The sequence below is a fragment of the Dendrobates tinctorius genome, unplaced genomic scaffold (assembly GCF_039654945.1).
Source record: "Dendrobates tinctorius isolate UK_male_01 unplaced genomic scaffold, ASM3965494v1 ptg000097l, whole genome shotgun sequence".
Classification (NCBI taxonomy): domain Eukaryota; kingdom Metazoa; phylum Chordata; class Amphibia; order Anura; family Dendrobatidae; genus Dendrobates; species Dendrobates tinctorius.
This window is the reverse complement of record NW_027361765.1, coordinates 16,259,104-16,282,729: the sequence shown is the minus strand read 5'-3', so window position 1 is coordinate 16,282,729 and position 23,626 is coordinate 16,259,104. Positions and strand designations below refer to the sequence as shown.

At 46.2% G+C, this 23,626-nt stretch overlaps 1 protein-coding gene across 11 annotated transcripts in view; it reads left to right on the top strand.

Moving 5' to 3' along the window:
- The window catches only part of TJP1 (tight junction protein 1), a 613,045-nt gene extending 591,857 nt beyond the window's left edge, over positions 1–21,188 (top strand). For all 11 annotated transcript variants that reach the window (XM_073586922.1, XM_073586925.1, XM_073586923.1 and 8 more), the window contains one exon: positions 19,486–21,188. In XM_073586922.1, the coding sequence (XP_073443023.1) occupies positions 19,486–19,580 (95 nt within the window). In that variant the 3' untranslated portion in view covers positions 19,581–21,188. The remainder of the gene's footprint in view (positions 1–19,485) is intronic.
- The last annotated feature ends 2,438 nt before the right edge of the window (positions 21,189–23,626 follow it).

Genomic DNA, 23,626 nt, shown 5'->3' with positions numbered 1-23,626 from the left:
CATATTTCCCCCGCTGCCTCTACTTCCGAGGGTCATCAAGAAAATCAAGGCAGAGGGGGTGCCAGTGATTCTGCTGGCCCCAGACTGGCCTCGTCGGGCGTGGTACGCAGATCTAGTGCAGCTGCTCGTCGACGTGCCATGGCGACTGCCAGAGCGCCCAGATCCTACTGTCTCAAGGCCCGATCTGCCACCCGAACTCGGGGGCCCTGTGTTTGACGGCTTGGCCGTTGAATCCTGGTTTCTGCCCGCAATCGAGGCGAGGGTGTATATGGCGGAGGAGCTAACCTCTTTTGTTCACTTAGTGTCAGCCTCCAGGCAGCAGTAGCGTACACCCACAGTACCTGTGTCCCCCAATGAGCGTCTCGGAGAAAAGGATTTTACGGTGAGTTTATCACAAATATCCATGTTTTATTGCAAAAACTAGCTAATTAAATAATTTTTCCATGTTTTGGCTGACATGGTCATGTGAGGGTTTGCTTTTTTTGCAGGACGAGGTGACTGTTTTTTATTGGTACCAGTTTTGGGCGCATAATATTTTTTGATCGCTTTCTATTCTGATTTTTGGGAGGCAGAATGAGCAAAACCCAGCAATTCATGAATTATTTATGTCGTTCCACGTGTGGTAAAATTGATAAGGCAGCTTTATTCTTCGGGACAGTACGATTACAGTGAAACAACATTTTATATAGTTTGTGTTGGTGATTTTACACAAACTGTTTTATAGAATAAAAGAATTATTTTTGCATCACTTTATTCTGAGAGCTATAACTGTTATTTTTTGCATTGACTGAGCTGTATGGCAGCTTGTCTTTTTTTAGCGACAAGATGACTTTTTCAGAGGTGCTATTTTAATTTAGCTTGGTGTTTCTGATTTAGTTTTATTCCACTTTTTGTTCGGCGGTATGATAAAGCATAGGTTTTTGCCTTTTTTAATTTAGCGGTGTTCACTGAAGAGTTTAACTAGTCGAACAGTTTTATAGGTCAGGTCGTTCCACTCATGCATTAAATGTGTATTTTTTGTTTTACATAAATGTATTGGTTTAATATTTTTCTTTGTGCTCTATTTTGTGATTTATTTATTTATTTATTTTTTTAATTTACAATTTTTCTTAACTTTTTTTTTTTTTTTTATACATTGTTCCAGCATGGGACATCAACTTTATACTGAGAAATCGCTGATCTATTACTCCTGACATGCAGGGAGGAGGTGTGCCAGCTTGTGCTCTCAGCATGAGGTGTGCCAGCTCGTGCTCTCGGCATGAGCCGACAGGCCACCATCCTTGGGTTACCCCACAGCCATCTTGTGGCCCTTGGGTCATCATGGAGACCATCGGCATAACTCGATCACATTGCGTTTTGCCCATGGGAGCACAGAGGGGGCAATGTGACTGTCACTATTGGCAGCGGCATCACAGGAGTTACAAATCTGCAGTCGATTCTAGCACCAATCGTGTGCGTCACTGCAGGCTTTCAGCTCTTGCATAGAGCTGACACCCGCACTCGATTGCAGTGGTGCTCAGCGAGAGCCCGTGCGATCACAGCGCCGCACATATACACGGTGGTTTGCGGGAACATGTCGAGAAAGGGTTAAAGATGCATAATTTATGATGCCATATAAAATTGGAATTCTTACAGGTGTAAGATTGCTTGTGGTCTGTCATGAAAAACCCTTAGTAAGTTGGAGTAGTTCTAGATGCAAGTTTTCTGCAGTAATTACCAACCATCTTAAATTTAATTACTAAAAATAAGACTTCATATTTTTTTAATATAGCCAATGTGCTGAAATGCCAAGGTTAATTAACCGCTTCAGGACTTTTTACATGTATGTCAAGTCACGTCCCTGCCTTTGCGGGTTCGCACGCTGAACCTGCATCTTTTCCCGCACATGAGGCTGATTTTAATCAGCCATCATATGCCTCTAACAGCCGTAGTTGGAACGACCCTCCCATGCGACTGTTGACCTGCTAAATGCTGTGGTCAATCTCTTTGCACTCATCAGCAATCATTCCACCTGCTCATTTGCGTGCCTATGACATGATCCCAGGGCGCCAATGGGTTGCCATGACAGGTAGGGGTCTGCTGTAGACTCCTATGCCTGTCATTACAAACATTTGAAATACATCGTTAGTGATTTTCTCTATAGATAGCAGTGTTGATGCATATGTACAACACAAGCGATCATATGATCGCAGATTTAAGTCCCCTAAGGGGACGAGTAAATTCGGTGAAAAGTGAAGATTTTTAAAAATAAAAATAAATACAAGTTCAAGTCATCCCTCCCCTTTTTGCCCCACAAAAATAAAACAAAAATTAAGTCTTCATTTGGTATCGCAGAGTTCGTGAAACTCCAATCTATCAAAATATAAAGTAAATTAATCTGATTGGTAAATAGCGTAACGGAATCAAAACACCATAATTTTTTTTAACCGCTGCAACATTGCAATGTTGATCAAAACATTGTATCTAACCAAAAATTGTATCATTAAAAATGTCAGCTCATGGCGTAAAAATTAGCCATCACAAAACCCTAGATCCCGAAAAATGAATGTTACGGGTCTCGTAAAATGGCGTCAAAATCAAATAGTTTTTTTTTTGTCTTACAATTTTCCAGATTTTTTTTTTTCATCCCTTTTAAGTTTAAAAACAAAAACTATGCATGTTTGGTATCTGCATGCTCATATTGATCTAGCGACTCATTGTCAGGTGTATTTTACCATATAGTGAACTTGTTAAAAAAAAAAAAATAAAGCAAGTGTGTTTTTTTTTTTTTTTTGCAGTGTGAAGGCAGCTGGAATTTTATTCCCACTTCCCATGGCATGATAAAATAATGGTGTTAGGCTAGTTTCACACTAGCGTTTTTTTGCGCTGCGTTAGGAGCGCACATGAAATGCATGTGAAAAGCGCATACAAACGCTTGTAAACGCTGCGTTTTTTTGTAGCATTATTGTGCGCATAATGACAAATTGCAGCGTTTTTATGCTTGTAAGCGTTTTTCATGTGTTTGCATTTTTTATGCGCAATAAACTAGAGAAAAAATCCTTGGAAAATTCTTGCAACACACTCAAGCAAAGGGAAAGCAGTGGGCGTGTCTTATGGAAATTCTTTATATAGCCCCTTTTTACAGCTGAATTCTTCACATTTGCTTGCATTTGACTTGAGAAACATGGATCTGCGCTGGAAGCGCTTTTACTTTGACTTGGATCTGGACATGAGGATGGCTCAGGCTTATGCCGTTGCTTGCCATGAACAGAGGGAGAGAGAGGCAGCGAAGACGGCAGCAGCGGCGTATGTGGATACATCCCATTATTGAACTCCGGGAGAGCCGTGGAGCGTACCACACCCTCTACAGTGAGCTCCAGGCAAACCCGGAGAAATTTACGGATTTATACCCGGATGACCAAAGAAACCTTTCACTATTTCCTTGGTTGGGTAAAAGAAGTCATCCGGAGACAGGGCACGCAGCTCCAGCGTGCGATTACTCCTGAGGAACGGCTCCTGGTCACATTAAGGTACGTAGTTTTCATAAACCAATGGCTGCTGATTTTTCTTGGTTGTGAACATGTACTCTTCCAAATCTTGCAGAAAGTTCTGCCATGTCATGAACTAATAAGAGCTGCGGTAATTTTTTCATGGCATGTATTGAACCAAAGGCTGCAGGTTTTTTTTTTTTTTTTTTATAAAAGTGTGTAAAAAATAAAATAACGTATACACAAATATTAATTATTGTTTTCTTTGTGTTACAGATTCCTTGCTACTGGAGAGACCCTCTCGTCACTGCACTTCCAGTACCGGATTGGAATCTCCACGTTGTCTGGAATTGTAGCGGACACCTGCCGGGCTCTCTGGAACGTTCTTTGTCCCGAATTCATGCCCATGCCCACTGCAGCAAAGTGGTTGTAAATCGCCGACAGATTCTGGACTGTATGCAATTTCCCAAACTGTTTGGGAGCGGTGGATGGTAAACAAAAACTGATTATCAAGCCCAAAAGAACAGGCTCTGAGTTCTATAACTACAAAAAGTACTTTTCTACTGTACTGATGGCCATTGTGGATGCAGACTGTAAGTTTATTGCAGTAGATATTGGGGCATTTGGCCGTGGGAATGACTCCCAGGCTTTTAAGACATCGGACATGGGCCGGAGGTTGTATGGCAACAACTTCGATTTCCCCATGCCACGTCCTCTTCCCAACACCGAAGGTCCGCCACAGCCATTTGTAATGGTTGGTGATGAAGCGTTCCAGATGTGCCAAAACCTCCTCAAACCCTACTCCAGCCGGGACTTGGGCCTACAAAAAAGAATTTTTAATTACAGGCTGACCAGGGCCAGGAGAACAGTAGTGTGCTTTTGGTATACTTGTATCGAGATGGCGCATTCTTGGCACAGCTATTAATCTTAAACTGGAATCAGTGGATGAGGTGGTCAAGGCCTGTGTTGTTCTACATAATTTTGTAATTTCTCGAGAGCAACTGAACTTTGATCTTGATGTTGCTCCTAATCCTTTGCCAGAATTTACACAGCACACTCTCAGGTCATCCGTTGAAGTTGGCCAAATGAGGGACCAATTTGCGGCCTACTTCATCTCAGATGTAGGACTGGTGGAATGGCAAGAGCAAATGTTGTCAAAAAAATGTATTGCTTGTTGTTGGTATGTTAATAAAAAAAACTGTTTTGATACCTGTACTGAGTGCATTCTCTGTTTTTACACTCCCAATACCATTAGCAAGTAGCCAGATGTATCAGTGAATTTATGATGCTGTGTTTTGTGCATCATGAATTCACTAATACTCCTGAGTAGGTAACTCTCTACATTCGTGTAATATTGCACAGACTGGATACAGCAAGGTTCCCCAACTTCAGTCCTCAAGGTCCACCAACAGATCATGTTGTAATGAAATAAAAAGAGGATTCCGTACAACATGATCTGTTGCTGGCCCATGAGGACTGGAGTTGGGGAACCGTGCAATATTACAAGAATGTAGAGATTGCTGTGAAAAAAAGTCATGTAGATTTGTTGCGTTGACAACACATCTCCAAGACTGACACAAGAAACATGTCAGTAATAGAGATATCTGGTGGCAGAAACGCTAAGTGTACAGCGCAGTGTGTGTAGTTGGCGACAGACACAGTAACCAATCCAGATTTTGTGAAAGCACAAGCTTACATTTATTTTGTAACAAAAAAAAAATACATTTTTTATTAGGAATGAAGTTTGGGGGAAGTTTGGGATACTTTGGGTGTGTGGAGAGACGAGGAACGACTGGAGGTTGAGAAAGGGGTTCTAGGAGAAGGGGCGATGAAAGTACTTGGGGAAGGGAGCTCTGGAATGGACAAGAAGGTATGTTGAGAGACATTAGGAGGAGAAGGTGGATGGACGAACAAAGTTTTTTTTTTTTTTTTTTTCTTTGACGCAGGAATATCCTGCCCGGACCGACTGGCAGCCTGTGAACGCCTTACTTTTGTTGACCGCCTGGTGACGGTGGACTGTAAAAAAGGGAATGCGGATCCCCACTTTGCTGCTCTGCGGTGGCGGTGCTGCTGGAAGTGGCGGTGCTCCTAGAAGGGGAGAAAGTTGGGTCGGTGCTCCGAGCATGAGGCTGCCTGTCAGGGATCTCAGCCAAAGTTCTTTGGGGACTCCGAGGAGGAGAATGGTGGTGGTTATCTTTCGATGAGGAGTGGTGGTAGTGCTCCTTTGATGCGGAGTGCTGCCGGTGCTCTGTTGCTGATGAGCGCTGCCGGTGCTCTGTTGCTGATGAGCGCTGCCGGTGCTCTGTTGCTGATGAGCGCTGCCGGTGCTCTGTTGCTGAGGAGCGCTGCTGGTGCCAGTGACCCAAGCAGGTTCTGTGGTGGTTTGGCTCCAAGCTGGTGGTGCTCCATACAGGAGCAACGCTTGACATAGTGGTGGTGGCGAAGGAGTGTCCAGCAGCACTCAGACTTGGGGTGGTGTCCGCTGGGAATGTAGGTGGCCATGCAGTGGTATGCAGCAGAATTCGGTAGTGTGGTAAAGCGAGTCAGCGGTGGAACTGTTGGAAATGACACCACTGACTTCTGAACATACCGATTCTGCTGCATAGCCTGCAAGAAAGCAGTGTTGCAGGCCTGTAACACACTCAGCTGTTGCTCAGGACTAAGGTGTTCCGCCATGCCCAGTTCAATTTTACTGAAAAAATGGTGCGCCGGTCTGTTGAGGTTGGCCTCCAGATGGTCAAGGCGCTGGTCAACAGAGTGGAAGCGGTGTTCCATGTGGTTAAAACCACGTTCCATCAGGGAAAAACCGCTTTCCGTTCTGGCGGACAGCGCCTTGAGGCTGGCCTGAAAGGCCTCACTCAAGTGCATGAACTCGGGCGTGACAGCCCTGTCCGAGGTCCTCTGCCACTGGCGGGTAGTGCCCGCATAACCAGTGACAGAGACCTGGGACGGGAACACCTGATGGACCAGCTTCCTGGTCACCAGCTGTCTGTGTTGCTGACCTGCAAGATGCTTCCTGGCTGTCTGATGGCTGGGACGGGTCCGAGGTCGATCGATGAAGAACTGCTCCCGGGACAAGGTCAGGTTGCAGGGTGCTGCTCCAAGTGCTGTGGAAAGAAAGGGAAAAACATTAGTATCATATATTTACAAGAAGCATCACCTGTTGAATTGAAAAGCACATAGTAATAATAAAAAAAAAAAAATACTTACGCTCTGCTGGCAAGGACTGGTCTCAGGAAAGCCAACTCTCGATAGTAGCGGTACTTTCTACTGCGCCTTGCCGCTGAACCACTCCGAACCTGTCCCTCAGCACGAACATCAGTGTTGAAGCGGTCCTTCAAGCGCCAACGTGTGCGTATTTTGTTCACTGTTGTGGGGGGGAATTATAAAATGCACTTAGGCTGTGTGCCCACGATGCGATTTTTAAGCGTTTTTGTCGCGATTTTCGGCGTGGAAACGTTTAAAAATCGTGTACAGAACGCCCCCATGCATTCCTATGGCATTCCGCACATGCTGTGCTAATGCTGCGCTTTTTTCCGCGGCGGAACCGCATCGTGGAAAAAAACGCAGCATGCTCATTCTTTTGTGCGGAATCGCAAAAGAAATGCCGTGATTCCGGACCCATAGGAATGCATGAGAACCACTTACTTCCCGCATGTGGCTATGCCCACCATGCGGGAAGTTAAGCGTCTCATGTGCGGTTGGTACTCACGGTGTGAAGGAGAGGAGACTGTCCTCAGGCCCTGGGTACCATACCCCTGTAAAAAAAAGAATTAAAAATAAAAAATCGGGGTATATTTACCTTCTGACGTCCCGCTCTGCATTCCCGGCCTAAGCTTTCCCAGTAATGCCTTGCGGCAAGGTCCTGTGATCTTGTGAGATCGCTATAGGAACGCGAGACCAACGTCATCACAGGTCTCGCAAGGCATTACTGGGAACACTGATGCCCGGGATGGCAGCGCGGGACGTCGGAAGGTAAATATACCCCGATTTTTTTTCTTTTTTTTTTTTTTTTTTTTATAGCATTTTTCACATTCTATCTTTTACTATTGAGGCCGCATAGGCGGCCTCAATAGTAAAAAGCTGGTCACACTTGTCAAACACTATGTTTGACGAGTGTGACCAACCTGTCAATCACTTTCCAAGCGATGCTTCAAATCGCTTGGAAAGTGCTTGAGAAAATCGTGGCAAAATCGCGAACAGAATCGCTGTGAAATCGCGCGGAAAAAAACGCGCGATTTCTGGGAAGGAGTCCGGTTTTCAGTGTGCGTTTTAAAACGCAACGTGGGCACATAGCCTTAAGGCAACTTGGTTATCAGCACACACAACAGATTGAACTTTTCACTACAATATATCTTGCCAAAAAAGCACCAGCACCATCAGGACCAAAAATCAATGCAGCAGTTGAAGACCAAAATCAATCACAGTGTGCCACATGGCATTGGTGTTTTTAATGCAAGAATATATCTTGCCCAAAAAACACCAGCACCATCAGGATCATAAATCAATGCAGTATCACAGACCATCTTTATACTTACTGAACGCCCTTTTGGAAGCTGCAGAGGCACTGTCCCAGCCACCTCGTTCCAGAGCTGCCCGGTCACCACTGTGTCTTTGTACTGCTGGTCACGGCTGTCCCATAACGGGATACGCTCCTCAACGAGGCGGATCAGGTGCTCGTTGTCGATGTAGACGTCTTCGTCATCCCGTTGTGGAACCTAGAAAAAAAGAAATATATTAGAATGTTTGTAATTTTGGAGAATGAAAAAGATAGAAAAAGAAACAGAGAAGAAGCAAGATAAAAGATAATAAAGACAGAAAAAAAACCCACATTATATACTCACATTGCGTCTCCTCGCCACGACTTGACTACGCTGCTCCCGCTCAGACCGCTCCCGCTCTCCATCTTCACTGCCCGTGTCCGATGTCTGTAAAGAAAGAAAAAATTAAAACACAAAGAGGCAGCTATACTTACCCAAAGGCAGCAAGATTCTCACCTCACGATCAGCTTGGGCCAGTTTTTGCCGAGATGGCGAATAGACCGATCCAGAAGAAGATATGCTGAAATGAAAACCAAATAAGCATTAGTACATTATAAAATTGTACAGGACACAGACATTATGTTGAAGAATACTCACATTTTGGCTCCTGAAGCTTGAATCCACACTTGGAAGGCTCTTCTGGGCTTTTGTCTGCTCTCTGCAAGGCTGTCTGTAGAGTAATTGTCTGACCCTGAAGACACCTTCTTTTTTTTTTTAAGTATGTAGGCGGAACAAAAAATGCAACATGTAGAGTTCGGCGCGTCTGGGCGCACACCTGTAAAATGCGCAGCGCACGCTAAACGCTGATGAGCACGTACATTCGCAAGACCCTGCCATCACCATGTTAAAGATAGGGGAACATTGCGCGTGCGCCCGATAGCGCACGATGTGCTGTGCGATCAAACGCTAGTGTGAAACCAGCCTTACTCACTAATACACGTCGTCCCACAAAAATCAAGGCCTCATACGGCTATGGGGATGGAAAAATTAAGTTATGGCTCTTTGAAGACGTGGATGAAAATGTATTCCTTTTCCCAAATTCCCTATTAACCCCATTACCCCCAAGAGTGGTTTGCATGTTAATGACCAGGCCAATTTTTACAATTCTGACCACTGTCCCTTTATAAGATAATAACTCTGGAACACTTCCATGGTTCCTGGTGATTCTGACATTGTTTTCGCGTGACATATTGTACTGCATGATAGGGGTAAAATTTCTTTGAAATGATTTGCATTTATTTGTGAAAAATGAAAATTTCGCAATTTTTCAACTTTGAATTTTCAAGCCCTTAAATCAGAGATATTTCACGCAAAATACTTAATAAGTAACATTTCCCACATGTCTACTTTACATCAGCACAATTTTGGAACCAAAACTTGTTTGTTGGGAAGTTATAAGGGTTAAAAGTTGACCAGCGATTTCTCATTTTTACAGCAAAATTTACAAAACCACTTTTTTTAGGGACCACCTCACATTTGAAGTCACTTTGACGGGTCTATATGATAGAAAATACACAGAAGCGACACCATTCTAAAAACTGCACCCCTCAAGGTGCTCAAAACCACATTCAAGAAGTTTATTAACCCTTCAGGTGCTTCACAGGAATTTTCTCATTCGACTCATTGGGGGACACAGAGACTGTGGGTGTGTGCTTCTGCCGTCTGGAGGCTGACACTAAGTATACAAAAAAAGAGTTGGCTCCTCCTCCGCCGCATACCCCCTTGCCCCCAGACCGGGCGTAACTCAGTTTTTTGCTTAGTGTCTGATGGAGGCACACGCAGTCTGGAGCTCCAGACTAGTTTTTTTTTTTTTTTTTTTTTCCCTTTCTATGAAGATAAGATAGGGGCGACGGATCCTATAGAGAGGGTCCGATCTCCCCAAATCATCAACGGGCGACCACGTGTGAGTAGCCCTCCACGTGTTTCCTCTCCCGCACCGAGGGACACATCTGGGACTTTTCCCCAGACAACCATTTTTCTTTGTTATTTTTTAAAGAGGCGGCAACGCATCCTGATAAGAGGATTCGGTTTCCCCATGAACCCCAACGGGCGAGCACGTGTGAGTGATCCTCCACGTTGTTCCTCTCCTGCAACGTGGGAATTCATTAATGCCCCTACCACCCCTAGGTAGTGAGACCAGGGGTGGAGTTGGAGGCGCAGGTGAGCCAAGGGATCGAAGCGTCCCGGTGCAGTAGCCTCCCCTTCCCTGCCCAGGGATGGGGTTGAGAGCACCACAAGAGAGCCCCCACGGCGGCCCGGCTCACCTTTGTTGATGGGCGCGGAGTGCGGCCAGAGCCCCGTCGGCGGCCGCGGGCCCCGCTGTATGGGGAGGTCCGAGGTTCCGCGCGCCCACCCGCCGACTTCCGGGGTAGCCGGAAGCCCCGCCCACTAACTTCCGGGGGAGGAGAGCGGCGGGCGCGCACAGTTACCGGGGAGCTCCCGCCCCCCTCCCCCTCCTCGCATTTCCTCGCCGAAGTGCGGCCGGAAGCCGCCGCCTATCTCCCGGAGTGCGCCGCAAGTGCCCCGGCGAGTAACGCCGCACGCCCCGTGGAAGAGACGCAAGGTGGGACATTACCGGTGGGTGAGTGCAACCCCGTTTCGAGTACCGCACTAGTAGTCAAGGAAGGGGTTATCCTCCTCCTCCTACCCTACCTTGCAATATGTCTGGCAAAGGGAAAGGTCACTCTTTCCTATACGCTGTTTGCGTTTCCTGTGGGGTCAGGCTGCCTAAGGCGCAGCCGGGTAAATTTTGTGAAGCCTGCGAGTCGGAGCGAGCCCAGGAGCCCCCCATTGTTGCAGAGCCCAGAGGTCAGGACCCCCCAGAATGGGCGGTGTCTTTATCACACTCTATGATGTCCCTTACAAGGGCAATTGAGTCTCTTCGAGGCCCGGGCAGGGACAAGGATGGTGGTCTGCCAGCGGAAGACAGCTCGTCCACGTCTCAGGACCCTCCGACCGTTAGAGGCCGCTCCAGCACCAGACAAGCTCATGGCAAGAGAGCTCGTTCCCCGTCGGCCGGGCCCTCCGGGGCTTCGGCGGCGGGTATTAGGGCATCTCGTTCCCCGTCGCCGAGCTCAGGAAGCGAGCAGGATGAGGGCGAGGAGGAGGAGGAGGCCTGGAATCCAGAAAGCCTAGGATACCAAGACTCGGTGGACAGCCTCATTGAGGCAGTCAACCAGACATTAGAGATCGAGGACGATGTGTCCACGGCCTCAGGTCACAAGGTCTCCTTCAAGAAGACCAGGCGACCGCATAGAAGGTTTGCCACGCATCCGGAGTTCGAGGAGCTAGTCCAGAAACATAGGGAACACCCGGATAAGCGTTTTGCAATGCAAAAAGCGCTGCAAGCAAAGGATCCGTTTCCTCCTGAACTCCATAAAGGATGGGTGGAGTCGCCAGTAGTGGACCCACCGATATCACGTTTAGCATCAAGATCGCTATTGTCGATACCCAGCGGTTCTTCTATCAAGGACCCAACTGATCGCCTTATAGAGGGGCTTGCCCGCTCGGTGTATGAGGCAGCGGGGTCGGCCCTGGCCCCCTCCTTTGCGGCTACTTGGGTGGCTAAGGCCATGGTTTCATGGGCGGACGCTCTGCATAAGGCCCTCCAAGACAGAGATCTGCCTGTGGAGGTCTTGGAGGTGACAAATCAGATTTCAAGGGCAAGTGATTTTCTCGTCAGCGCCTCTCTGGACGCGGCCGAGTGTTCTGCTGTGGCAGCAGCAAATGCGATCGCCGTTAGGTGAGCATTATGGCTGAGATTGTGGAAAGCGGATTCTATCTCTAAAAAATCCTTGACCTCATTGCCTTTTCAGTGCAATCGGTTGTTCGGTGAGAAGCTTGATAAGCTTATCTCAGAAGCCACAGGGGGGAGGAGTAGTTTCCTCCCGCAGCAGAGGACTAGGCCAGCATTCAGGCAGACACAGAGGCGTTTTCGGCCCTTTCGTAACCCCTGGAGGGGGACTTCGGCCAGAGCATCCACCTCCGCAAATGATGGTCAGATTAGGGAAAGGCAAACCTCTTACAGAGCCAATCCGCTGGGTAGAGGCCGAGGCCGTTTGCCCAGAACGAGGGGGGCCAGATCCCAAAAGCCTCCAGCAAAATGACTCGAGGCGCTTCGTACCTACGGACGACAGAGTGGGCGGACGCCTACTAAGGTTCAGCCACGTTTGGGTCGCAGTGGCACGCGACGCTTGGGTGGCAGAATTGATATTGTCCGGGTACAAGATAGAGTTTGTTGGACTCCCGCCACGGCGATTCTTCCGTTCCCGGCTTTCCGGAACAGAATCGCAGGCGGAGGGTTTGTTACAGGCCATAATGACGCTACAGCGCAACGGGGTCATTGTCCCAGTGCCGAAAAGCGAAGAGACACAAGGTTTTTACTCCAACCTGTTTTCGGTCCCCAAAAAAGACGGGACAGTAAGGCCAGTACTGGATCTAAAAATCCTGAACAAATTCATCAGAGTCAGGCGGTTCCGGATGGAATCCCTCCGTTCGGTCATTGCAGCCATGGATCCAGGGGAGTTCCTGGCCTCGATCGATGTGCAGGATGCATATCTGCACATTCCGATTTTTCCTCCACACCAGAGGTTCCAGCCTTTTGCGATCGGAGGGCGACATTTTCAATTTGTTGCTCTGCCCTTCGGTCTGGCCACTGCCCCCAGAGTCTTTACGAAGATAATGGCGGTGGTTATGGCCATCCTGCATGCTCGGGGCATAACGGTACTACCTTACCTGGACGACCTTTTGGTAAAGGGGCCGTCGTTTCAGGCGTGCCAGGAGAATGTCAGTATCACGCTGGATACCCTGGCCCGTCTAGGCTGGTTGATCAATCGGAACAAGTCGTCCTTGGTTCCAGCCCAGAGAATCGTGTTCCTAGGCATGGTTTTCAACACCTCCCAGGGGCTGGTGATCCTCCCTCAGGACAAGGCGCGAAGGATCAAACAGGGGGTACGGAACCTTCTACAGCCGGGCTCCAGATCCATCCGGTACGGCATGAGAGTGTGTTGGGCAGAATGGTGGCGGCGATGGAGGCAATCCCGTTTGCCCAGTTCCATCTCCGTCCGCTTCAGCATGCGCTCTTGTCAGCATGGGACCGAAGGCTGCTATCCCTCAGTCATCGGTGCAATTTGTCTCCGCTGGTCCGACGATCACTCCGATGGTGGACTCGCGACTCGTCTCTGGTCCAGGGGAAACCCTTTCCCCCGGAACAGTGGTTGGTGGTGACGACCGATGCAAGCCTGCAGGGTTGGGGAGCAGTTTTCCAGAGTCACACAGCCCAGGGGCGGTGGTCCATTCAGGAGGTAATTCTCCCGATCAACATTCTGGAGATACGGGCAATACGATTGGCCCTGCAACAGTTTCAGTGTTTGCTGAGACACCGGCCGGTGCGCATTCAGTCGGACAATGCTACAGCAGTAGCGTATGTAAACCATCAAGGGGGCACGTGCAGCCAAGCAGCCATGCGCGAGGTTGGGCTGGTACTGCGTTGGGCCGAGAAGAACCACGTGGTAATTTCAGCGGTGCACATTCCGGGAGTCGAAAACTGGGCGGCAGATTTTCTCAGCCGACAGGGGGTCGCGGCAGGGGAATGGTCCCTGCACCCCGAGGTTTTTCAACAGATCTGCCAACGGTGGGGGACACCAGACGTGGACCTTATGGCATCCAGAGAGAACGCCAAAGTACAAGGGTTCGTCGCTCGATCCCTCGACCCGCAGGCAATCGCAGCCAGTTTCGTCTCTCGTACTTGTTCCCCCCGCTACCTCTGCTTCCAAGAGTCATCAGAAAGTTAAGGAGAGAGAAGGTTCCAGCAATTTTGCTGGCCCCAGACTGGCCTCGGCGGGCCTGGTATGCAGATCTGGTTCAGCTAGTGGTGGACGTACCCTGGCGTCTCCCAGATCGGCCGGACTTGCTGTCCCAGGGGCCGATCTACCATCCGAACTTAGGGGCCCTGTGTTTGACGGCGTGGCCATTGAATCTTGGCTGTTAACACAGGCAGGATTCAGGCGCGATGTGGTGGCCACGATGGTGAGTGCCCGAAAGCCTTCCTCGGCGAGAGTATATCATCGGACTTGGGAAGTTTTTTTCCGTTGGTGTAGGGATCGCGGAGTGGCTCCTCTGGTTTTTTCGATCCCCAACGTACTGGCTTTTCTGCAGGCAGGGCTGGACGCAGGATTGGCTCCGAGTTCGCTCAGAACGCAAATCTCGGCCCTGTCGGTGCTTTTCCAACGAAAGGTCGCTTCGGTCTGGCAGGTTAGGACGTTTATGCAGGGGGTCGCACATTTAGTACCCCCCCTATAAGGCGCCGACGGAATCATGGGACCTGAACTTGGTGCTCAGGGCCCTTCAGGAGCCTCCTTTCGAACCGTTACAAGAAGTCTCCTTACCTTACCTGTCCAGGAAGGTCATTTTTCTGGTAGCTATTACGTCTATTAGGCGGGTTTCGGAATTGGCGGCTTTATCTTGTAAGCCGCCGTTCCTGACTTTTTATAAGGATAAGGTAGTTTTAAGGCCAGCTCCTCCCTTCTTGCCGAAGGTTGTCTCTGCATTCCATATCAACGAAGACATTGTTTTACCCTCATTTTGCCCGGCACCGGTGCACAGGGTAGAAAAGGCATTGCACACCTTGGATCTGGTAAGAGCTCTTAGGAGGTATGTGACAAGGACAGCACCTTTCCGCCAGACAGACTCTCTATTCGTGATCCCAGAAGGGCGGCGGAAGGGGCTCGCTGCGTCCAAAGCGACTTTGGCCAGATGGGTTCGCCTGACGATCCAAGAATCTTATGAAATCAGTGGCACGCCGGTTCCGGCAGGGATCAAGGCACACTCGGCTCGAGCAGTGGGTGCCTCATGGGCACTGCGACACCAAGCTTCAGCGGAACAGGTGTGCAAAGCAGCTACCTGGTCCAGCTTGCATACGTTTGTCAAACATAACGTACATACCCAGGCATCCTCGGATGCAAGCCTGGGAAGAAAGATTCTCCAGGCAGCAGTTGCGCACCTCTAATCAGGGGCGCAAAATAGCATGGATTGGGTGAACTAAGATCCCGCCCAGGGACTGCTTTAGAACGTCCCACAGTCTCTGTGTCCCCCAATGAGTCGAAGGAGAAACATGGATTTTTGTGAGTACTCACCGTAAAATCCTTTTCTCCGAGACGCTCATTGGGGGACACAGCACCCACCCTACTAGCCAGTTGGCTTTTGCTTATTTTTAGTTATACAAATCCTTATGTAAGGATCAGGGTGGTCCCTTTTCCAGACGTATAATTTCTTGCCTGAATTTAAGGCGCGTTCTCCTACTGCTTATGCACTAAACTGAGTTACGCCCGGTCTGGGGGCGAGGGTGTATGCGGCGGAGGAGGAGCTAACTCTTTTTTTGTATACTTAGTGTCAGCCTCCAGACGGCAGAAGCACACACCCACAGTCTCTGTGTCCCCACAGTCTCTGTGTCCCCCAATGAGCGTCTCGGAGAAAAGGATTTTACGGTGAGTACTCACAAAAATCCATGTTTTGGAATGTTAAAAAAAGAACAAACTTTTTTTCACAAAAAATTTACCTCCTATTCAATTTGTTTTAATTTACCAAGGGTAACAGGAGAAATAGAACCCCAAACGTTATTGTACAATTTTTCCTGAGCACGCCGATACCCCATATATGCAGGTACACCACTGTTTGGGCGCATGGCAGAGCTCGAACGCCATTTGACTTTTTAATGCTGAATTGGCTGGAATTGAGATCAGACGCCATGTCATGTTTGGAGTCCCCTGGTGTGCCTAAACAGTGGAAATCCCCCAATTCTAACTCCAACCCTAACCCCAACACACCCCTAACCCTAGTCCCAACCATAACCCTAACAAACCCCTAGCCCTAATCCCAACCCTAACTTTAGCCCCAAACCTAACACTAACCCTAATGAGAAAATGGAAATAAATACATTTTTTTAATTTTATTATTTTTCCCTAAGGGTATGGGAGTGGTAAGGGGGGGTTGGATTTACTATTTATAGCGGGTTCTTATGTTTGGCAGCTGTCACACACTAAGACACATTTTATTGCAAAAAATATTTTTTGGATCACCACATTTTGAGAGCTATAATTTTTCCATATGTTGGCCCACAGAGCCATGTGAGGTCTTGTTTTTTTGTGGGACGAGTTGACGTCTTTATTGGTACCATTTTCGGGAACATGACATTTTTTAATCGCTTTTTATTCCGATTTTTGGGAGGCAGATTGAGCAAAAACCAGCGTTTCATGAATTTCTTTTTTCGTTCCGCGTGTGGTAAAATTGATGAAGCAGTTTTATTCTTCGGGTTAGTACGATTACAGCAATACCTCATTTTTTATATAATTTTTTTTTATGTTTTGGCGCCTTTATATAATAAAAACTATTTTATATAAGTTATTTTTGCATCACTTTATTGATGGCTATAACGTTTTTATTTTTCTTGTGATGGAGCTATATGGCGGCTTTTTTTTGTGTGGGACGAGGTTTTGAGCGGTACCACGTTTATTTATACGAGTCTTTTTGATTGCATGCTATTACACTTTTTGTTCGGCGGTATGATAAAGCATTGTTTTTTGCCTTGTTGTGTTTTGTTTGTTTTTTTTTTTTTTTAAATATTTTTACAATTTTAAATTTTTTTAATTAGTTCTTACTTTTACACCTTGTCCCACTATGGGACACTCATTTTGTGCAGCCTGCTCGCTTCTATAGCATGCAAATCTGCATGCAGCTGTCAGCGCTGCAGCTTCTGTGCATTGACACAATATGCAGACTATAAAGTGAAAATGCATAGGGTGGTGTAGCTCAACAAATTGGCTACAAGAACCTCCACCAGAATGGCAACATGAACACCCCCTCCTGTCGCAGTTCAGCATTAGCACATCCGTCCGGAGCGCGCCGCCGTCTTAAACGTCTGAAAGGCATCAGAGGGGGGGCATACATGGGAGGACAGTCCCGCTACAGACCTACCTTTGGAACATGACTTTGCTTCATTCACAAACACTAAATTGTTATCTGTACGACTAATAGTACCTCACTTACATCAGTCACTGGTTGCTATAGTTTATCAGGAACATTGTACTTAAAACATTTCCCCCTGCCGCTAAACAGAGGGTGACACCTTCTGGAAATTGACCCCCCTGAACTTCATTTATTTTGGGCAAACGTTACCTTTTTCTGGTGGAAGTACTTGTAGCCACTTTTTTGAGCTATACCAACCTATACATTGTTGCGCTATGTACATACAGTACACTTGTATCTTATCTAGTATCCATTTTTATTGTGGTTAGTTTGCCTCTAGTAGCGCAGTAGTGAATACAGTTATCACTTCTTATTCACCTCAACTGGTTAGCGCGCGGAGCCTGCTGCACTACCAGCAGCTTCAATACCCCAGCACTTGGTGCGCACCAGTCCATTGTATATATTTTTAGTAGTCTAACGTGGCCCAGTGACCAGTGTAACTATAGCAGATTTGACTAATAGTTTATTTTTATTAAATAAAAAAAAGATTGTGATATGGGGGGAAAAAATCATTTTCTGATCCATTCCCTTCAAGAATATTGACGAGTCATTGTGCATGCGTCCTCACAATCTTGAGGATACCTCGGCTTGCCAGTGTGGGGTGAGGATTGTGAACCTAGGTTATGACTTGGTCAGGGCTAATTAAGCACTGACCAGTAGATGACTGGAATATTGGGGCTGTCGCAATGCGTGTAAGTGCTGCGCTGGATTGCAGGTTTTCTTCTGCCACGTGCATTTCACAATGGGACTTCTCCGGAGTTTCCTGATGATGTGAGCAGAATTGCGCCCATACAGCTCATTTCCTGAAAGCATTGTGTACTGAAACTTGATTGTACTTTGTATTTCCAATTTTTTCCACATGGTCACTGTTTTAGTGCTAAAACAAATGACACAAAAATACTTCAATAAAGGTTTTAAGATGTTAACTAGTGGTTTCCTTCCAAAATAAACTCAACACTGCTGTATTTTTAAGACTTGCAGAGTCAGACTGCTAGTCTTTATGACCTGCGGAGGGCAGTGTTGGGTATTTGCTATAACTTTTGTGTATTTTTTTTATTTTCGTGTTTTAATTATCTTAAGGCCTGTTTCACACTTGCTTTTTTTTTGCAGCGCGTTTTTCCCGCAAAAAAAGCATTGAAAAACGCATACAAAAGCATACAACTGCTGCGTTTTTTTCAAGCATTTTTATGAGCATGCATGAAAAAAAACGCAGCGTTTTTATGCTTTTGTATGCGTTTTTACCGCGTTTGCGTTTTTTTCCAACATTAGGTGGCCCCTCACACTAACCCAAACCATGACTTTACTAACCCTAACCCTGACCCTAACCCTTAACCAAACCATACTTAACCCTGACCCTAACCCTTAACCAAACCATACTTAACCCTAACCCAAACCCTAACTAACCTTAACCCTAACCCTTAACCAAACCATACCTAACCCTGACCCTGACCCTAACCCTTAACCAAACCATACTTAACCCTGACCCTAACCCTAACCCTTAACCAAACCATACTTAACCCTAACCCTGACCCTAACCCTTAACCAAACCATACTTGACCCTAACCCTGACCCTAACCCTAACACTGACCCTAACCCTTAACCAAACCATACTTAACCCTAACCCTGACCCTAACCCTGACCCTAACCCTTAACCAAACCATACTTAACCCTAACCCTGACCCTAACCCTTAACCAAACCATACTTAACCTTAACCCTAACCCTGACCCTAACCCTTAACCAAACCATACTTAACCCTAACCCTGACCCTAACCCTGACCCTAACCCTTAACCAAACCATACTTAACCCTGACCCTAACCCTTAACCAAACCATACTTAACCCTAACCCTGACCCTAACCCTAAACCCCCTTAACTAACCCTAACTTTACCCAAACCCCTAAATTCCATTGTCTAAACTAATGGTAAAAAAAAAAAAACGCATGTGCAAAAAAACGCATACATAAGCATGCCAATGCGCACATATGCTCACCATAGACTTATAATGGGTGTCTTGCTGTAAAAAAAAACGCATTGCGCGCGCATGCGTTTTTTTGAGGCAAATCGGACGCACAAAAAATGCAACAAGTTGCATTTTGTGCGCCCGAGCGCATACCGCTAAAAAACGCATGCGCGGTAAAACGCGTACAAACGCATGTGTATGCGCACATAAGCGCATCCCATGCAAAGTATAGGAAAAAAAAACGCATGCGCTATTTAGCGCTAAATTACCGCGAAAAAAAACGCAAATGTGAAACCAGCCTAAGATCTGTGTTTTTAGTCCGCATTAAGATACACACAAAACTGAATGTAAAGAGCCGTACATGTGTAAAAACAAATCACTGAGCTACCTATGTGGCTTTTTTAAATTTTATTTTAGCTTTGTTGGTATGTTAAAAATGCTGTTAAGTTTTCATCCTTAACTAACATTGCTCTGTCTCTCCCCTATACATCCACAGGTGACCCCAAACATTGGCAGAACAAATCTCTTCCTGGTGACCCCAACTATCTTGTCGGAGCAAATTGCGTATCTGTATTGATAGACCACTTCTAGGCCTACAGTGTAAAGATAAGAAATGATGCGAAAATCTACTATGGACCTATTTATCTTTACACCTCCTATTGAGTATTATTTAACCTTTTAAATTACAATGGGTCTCAATAGTGCTTGGAAATTTGCCGGAACTTGCATTTTTTTTGGAGTAGACTTTAAAGCCATGGTCAAAGTTTCGGCCTCAGATTTGGCATGTTGGAGGTAGGCCACTGTCGCACCTTCCATGTCTTTATAACAAAACGCCTTTTACTCGCATTAGTTTGTCTCCAATGGACCAATGCTGATAACACTAAAATGTCATTTTCCAGAATTATCGTCCGAACACACTAATGAATACTACTTGTTTTGGTTTTTCCAGTTTAAACACTCAAACTAGCACTTCTATATATATATATGTATTTTTTTTTTATCTTGTCTTGATCGACAAATGTTTGCACCAGAACAGACTGCTTTGTTTAGGGAAGGAAGATCTGTCTCTTCATAACCTTGCTGTCGAGATCGGCCACCCACACTAATGTAAGGTATTTTCCAGCACCTCACAGGTTTGAATGTTACTACTTAATGAAAAAGTTAGGCACATAAAGTGACTTGTGACATCCAATATCACAATATAATTGATGGTCTCTATTCCCCTTTAAATTAAAACGATCAAAAAGGTGTGTATATCAATCCCGGCATAGGGTTTAATGTAATTGACAGTGGTTCTGGTGCTTCAGTGGACCTGTAAATTAACCATTTACTACACATATTTAACTAGCAGGGATGCCTTACCCTCATGTTACGGTCTTTTTTTTTTTTTTTTCTCTCCTAGTTCTCTGTACTATGAAGTTCATATGGCTTTTTTGCGCTTATTTAGAATATTGTATAATGAAGAAAGATCTAAGAAAATATGAAATATTATGAATTTTTCTACGAGCTGAGCTAGTGGGGTTAAATTTACTCCTGTTGACTCAGAAAATATTGAAGGAAGTTGTATGTTTCTGCTATGCATTTAAAAAAAAATTCTCAAAGATGTTACAATACCTGTATATAAAATGCGTGCATACCACTTTTGTTTTTGTTTTTCCTTTTTTTTTCTTTTCCTTTTTCTTTTCTGTTTATGTTTGTAAATTTAACTTTTTTAAGCTTTACTTTTTGTATAAAAAAAAAGAAAACCTGAACGTTTCTTAAGGATACCTTTGTACTCATACCTTTTTTGAGCCTTGAACTTTGTAACATCTGCAGCAATAAAGCGCATTTCTACAGTACTCACCACAAAAACATTTTGAAGCGAAATGCACAAAAATTGCTATCTTTATAAATGCTGAGCCTAAATCCTCAGAATTCTCGTTTGATTCTTATCTTTAAAGTATCCCTGCTGCAATTTGTGAAAAGGATGCTGTATATAATGTGCCCTAAAATGTATTTTTTTACTAATAGACGATTTATTACGGCACATTCGCACGGTTTCAGTAGAAGATACAGCACTGCATTCTCCTAATCAATTATTAGTCTTCACGTGTGGCTGATTTCATTTTTTTTATTATTATTATTTCTTTCCTTTGCAGTTATTAAAATTACACATTTCTAAATATACAAAATAAAACTGGTTTTAAAATAAAATTAAAACCTTCATGTGTTTTTATTTGTAAAATAAAGTGTTGATTTTAAGAATGTTTATTCTGTATTAATATAAAACGGGCATCGACATTTTATAACCATGTCTAACTACCTTGTTTTACAGCTATGGAACATCGCTAGTCCCATGCACTTGAACAGGGATGAGCTGCAATATCATTATTTATGATAACATTGATGTTACCTTGCAAAGTTTATACATTTTCTGTTCATTTGTTTGAGCCGTTGTTACAAGATTGACAAGGGTAGCCATACTTGTTTAATTGGCGTCTCTGCAGTCAGTGGTGAAGTGTCACTTTTGTAATTGGCATTTTCTCAGAAGCAAAAGTGATAGCCGGTATAGCTGGACTTCCTGTCATCCGTTTTAGTTAATGGTAGAATTGCTGATGTGTAAGCAAATGATTTCCTGCTTGGACGGTAACATTGTTGACAAGTTAAAATAAGAGATCTTGAATATTTGTGGGTCAGGTCAAATGGATTGGAATTTTTTTTTTTTTTTGTCTAAAAGATAGCGAATTCATATGAATGCTAAACTAATTTAATATAACCACTTTTCTTGTATACGTAAATTCAAATTTCCCTACCCTTCCCTCTGACTTCATGTGTTTTTTTTTTTTTTAAATACATTGATCTATTTTAACCCCTTAGTGACGGAGCCAAATTTTTTAAATCTGACCAGTGTCACTTTATGTAGTAATAACTCTGGAACGCTTCAACAAACCCCAGTGATTTTCAGATTGTTTTTTCGTGACACAATATACTTTAGGATAATGGTAAATTTAAGTCGATATATTTTGTTTATAACAAAAAATAACAAATTTGACAAATGTAAAATTGATTAGCGATTTCCAAACTTTGAATGATTCTCCTTTTAATCCAGATACACAACACATAAAAACATCAATAAATAACATTTATTCGGTTGTCCATGACAGCACCACCTGAGAGAGGGGATCCGCCCTTCAGGAACAGGAAACCTACAGATACAAAAGGGCGGCACCTCTCCCACGTATCAGTTGGTTTCCTGTTCCTAGAGGACAGAACTTCCTACAGATCGTCCGTCATGGAGTCGTCAAGGATATTCCCAGGCCGGCTGTCCGATCCAGGTAGCAGGGGGATCTACCTCGGTCAGCACGGGGTCCCTGGAAGCGCCTCGGTGGGGCCGGGTAGGTCGCCACGGCAGTGGATGGAGCAGGTGGAGCATAGGGTCCGGTGGACAACCGCCTCCAGAGTGCCAGCACCAGGTATGTATGCCCCGGGCCCCTCCTGGTGCGTTTCCCCCGGGGTCCGGTCCTCTTCCTATCCGGGTTGGCGAGTATGCGGCGGCGCACGGGGGGGCTGGAGGCTCTCTGGTGAGCGGTGGAGGTGACACGGCGGAAGGGGCGGGGCCGGGAACGCCGAAACCGGAAGTCGGGTGCCGGCTGGCTTCTGGTGTGCGCCGCGGGTGCGCGCCTGTCCTGGGTCGGCGGGTGGGGGGGCCGGGGCGCGGCACTTGGAGGTCGCGGGAGGGTCCCGGGTGGGAGGTGCCACGGCCAGAACCCTGCTGACCCAGACACCAGGAGGCCATATATGGCAGGCGGGGACGCTGCTGGGGTGCTTCCGAAGGCCCAGCAATGGATACAACGGAAGCCCCCATAGACCAGAGCAGGATGAGGCGCAGGAGCGCCCGCAGAAACAGGCCTCAACAAAACACCATACGAGTGGCCAGCAAAAGAAACAGATGAACGAGTGGACAGAGCTGCGGAAGTTCCTCCAGGCTAAAGGATCCCCCTGCCTCCCTCCGTGATCCGGTACCTGCCTCATATGCATGGGTAAGAGACCTCCGTGAATGTACCCTGATGCAGTGTTCCCTTATGTTTTTTCGCAGGGGAGGGAAGCTACGGGAAAACAGAAGCACAGGGAATGTGCCCTCTGTAGTTGCCCCTTACCAGATGGCCACCCTAAAAAGTTATGTCAGCCATGCGTGCGACAGACGGTAGGGGTTGATAGGGAATGAGAGTCCATGGTTAGATTGTCAGGCCCTTACACTCTCCCCCGTTTATGCAGGTAGCAGAAGAGAGGCCTGACGGAGATAATCAGGACAGAGATGAAGGCCCTATCTCAAGGGGAATCTTCTAGAAGAAGAGAAGCTAGTTTCTCAGGCTTGGAGTCCTCGGTCGCCCCTAGGAAAGACGATAACTCCTCAGACTCCCCGGCCTCCTCTTCGTCTTCCTCGGATGAAGATTCTAGATGGTTCTGTTTCCCCCTTAGACCAAATGGATAGACTAGTTAAAGCAGTAAGGTCCACCATGGGGGTTGCAGACACGAAACCGGATCTCTGCACAGGACATAATGTTCGGGGGTCTAGACCCCAGAAAACGCAGGGCTTTTCCATTAAATGATAAAGTCCACAGCCTGATAGAGAATGAAAGAGGCCTGAAAAAAGGGGC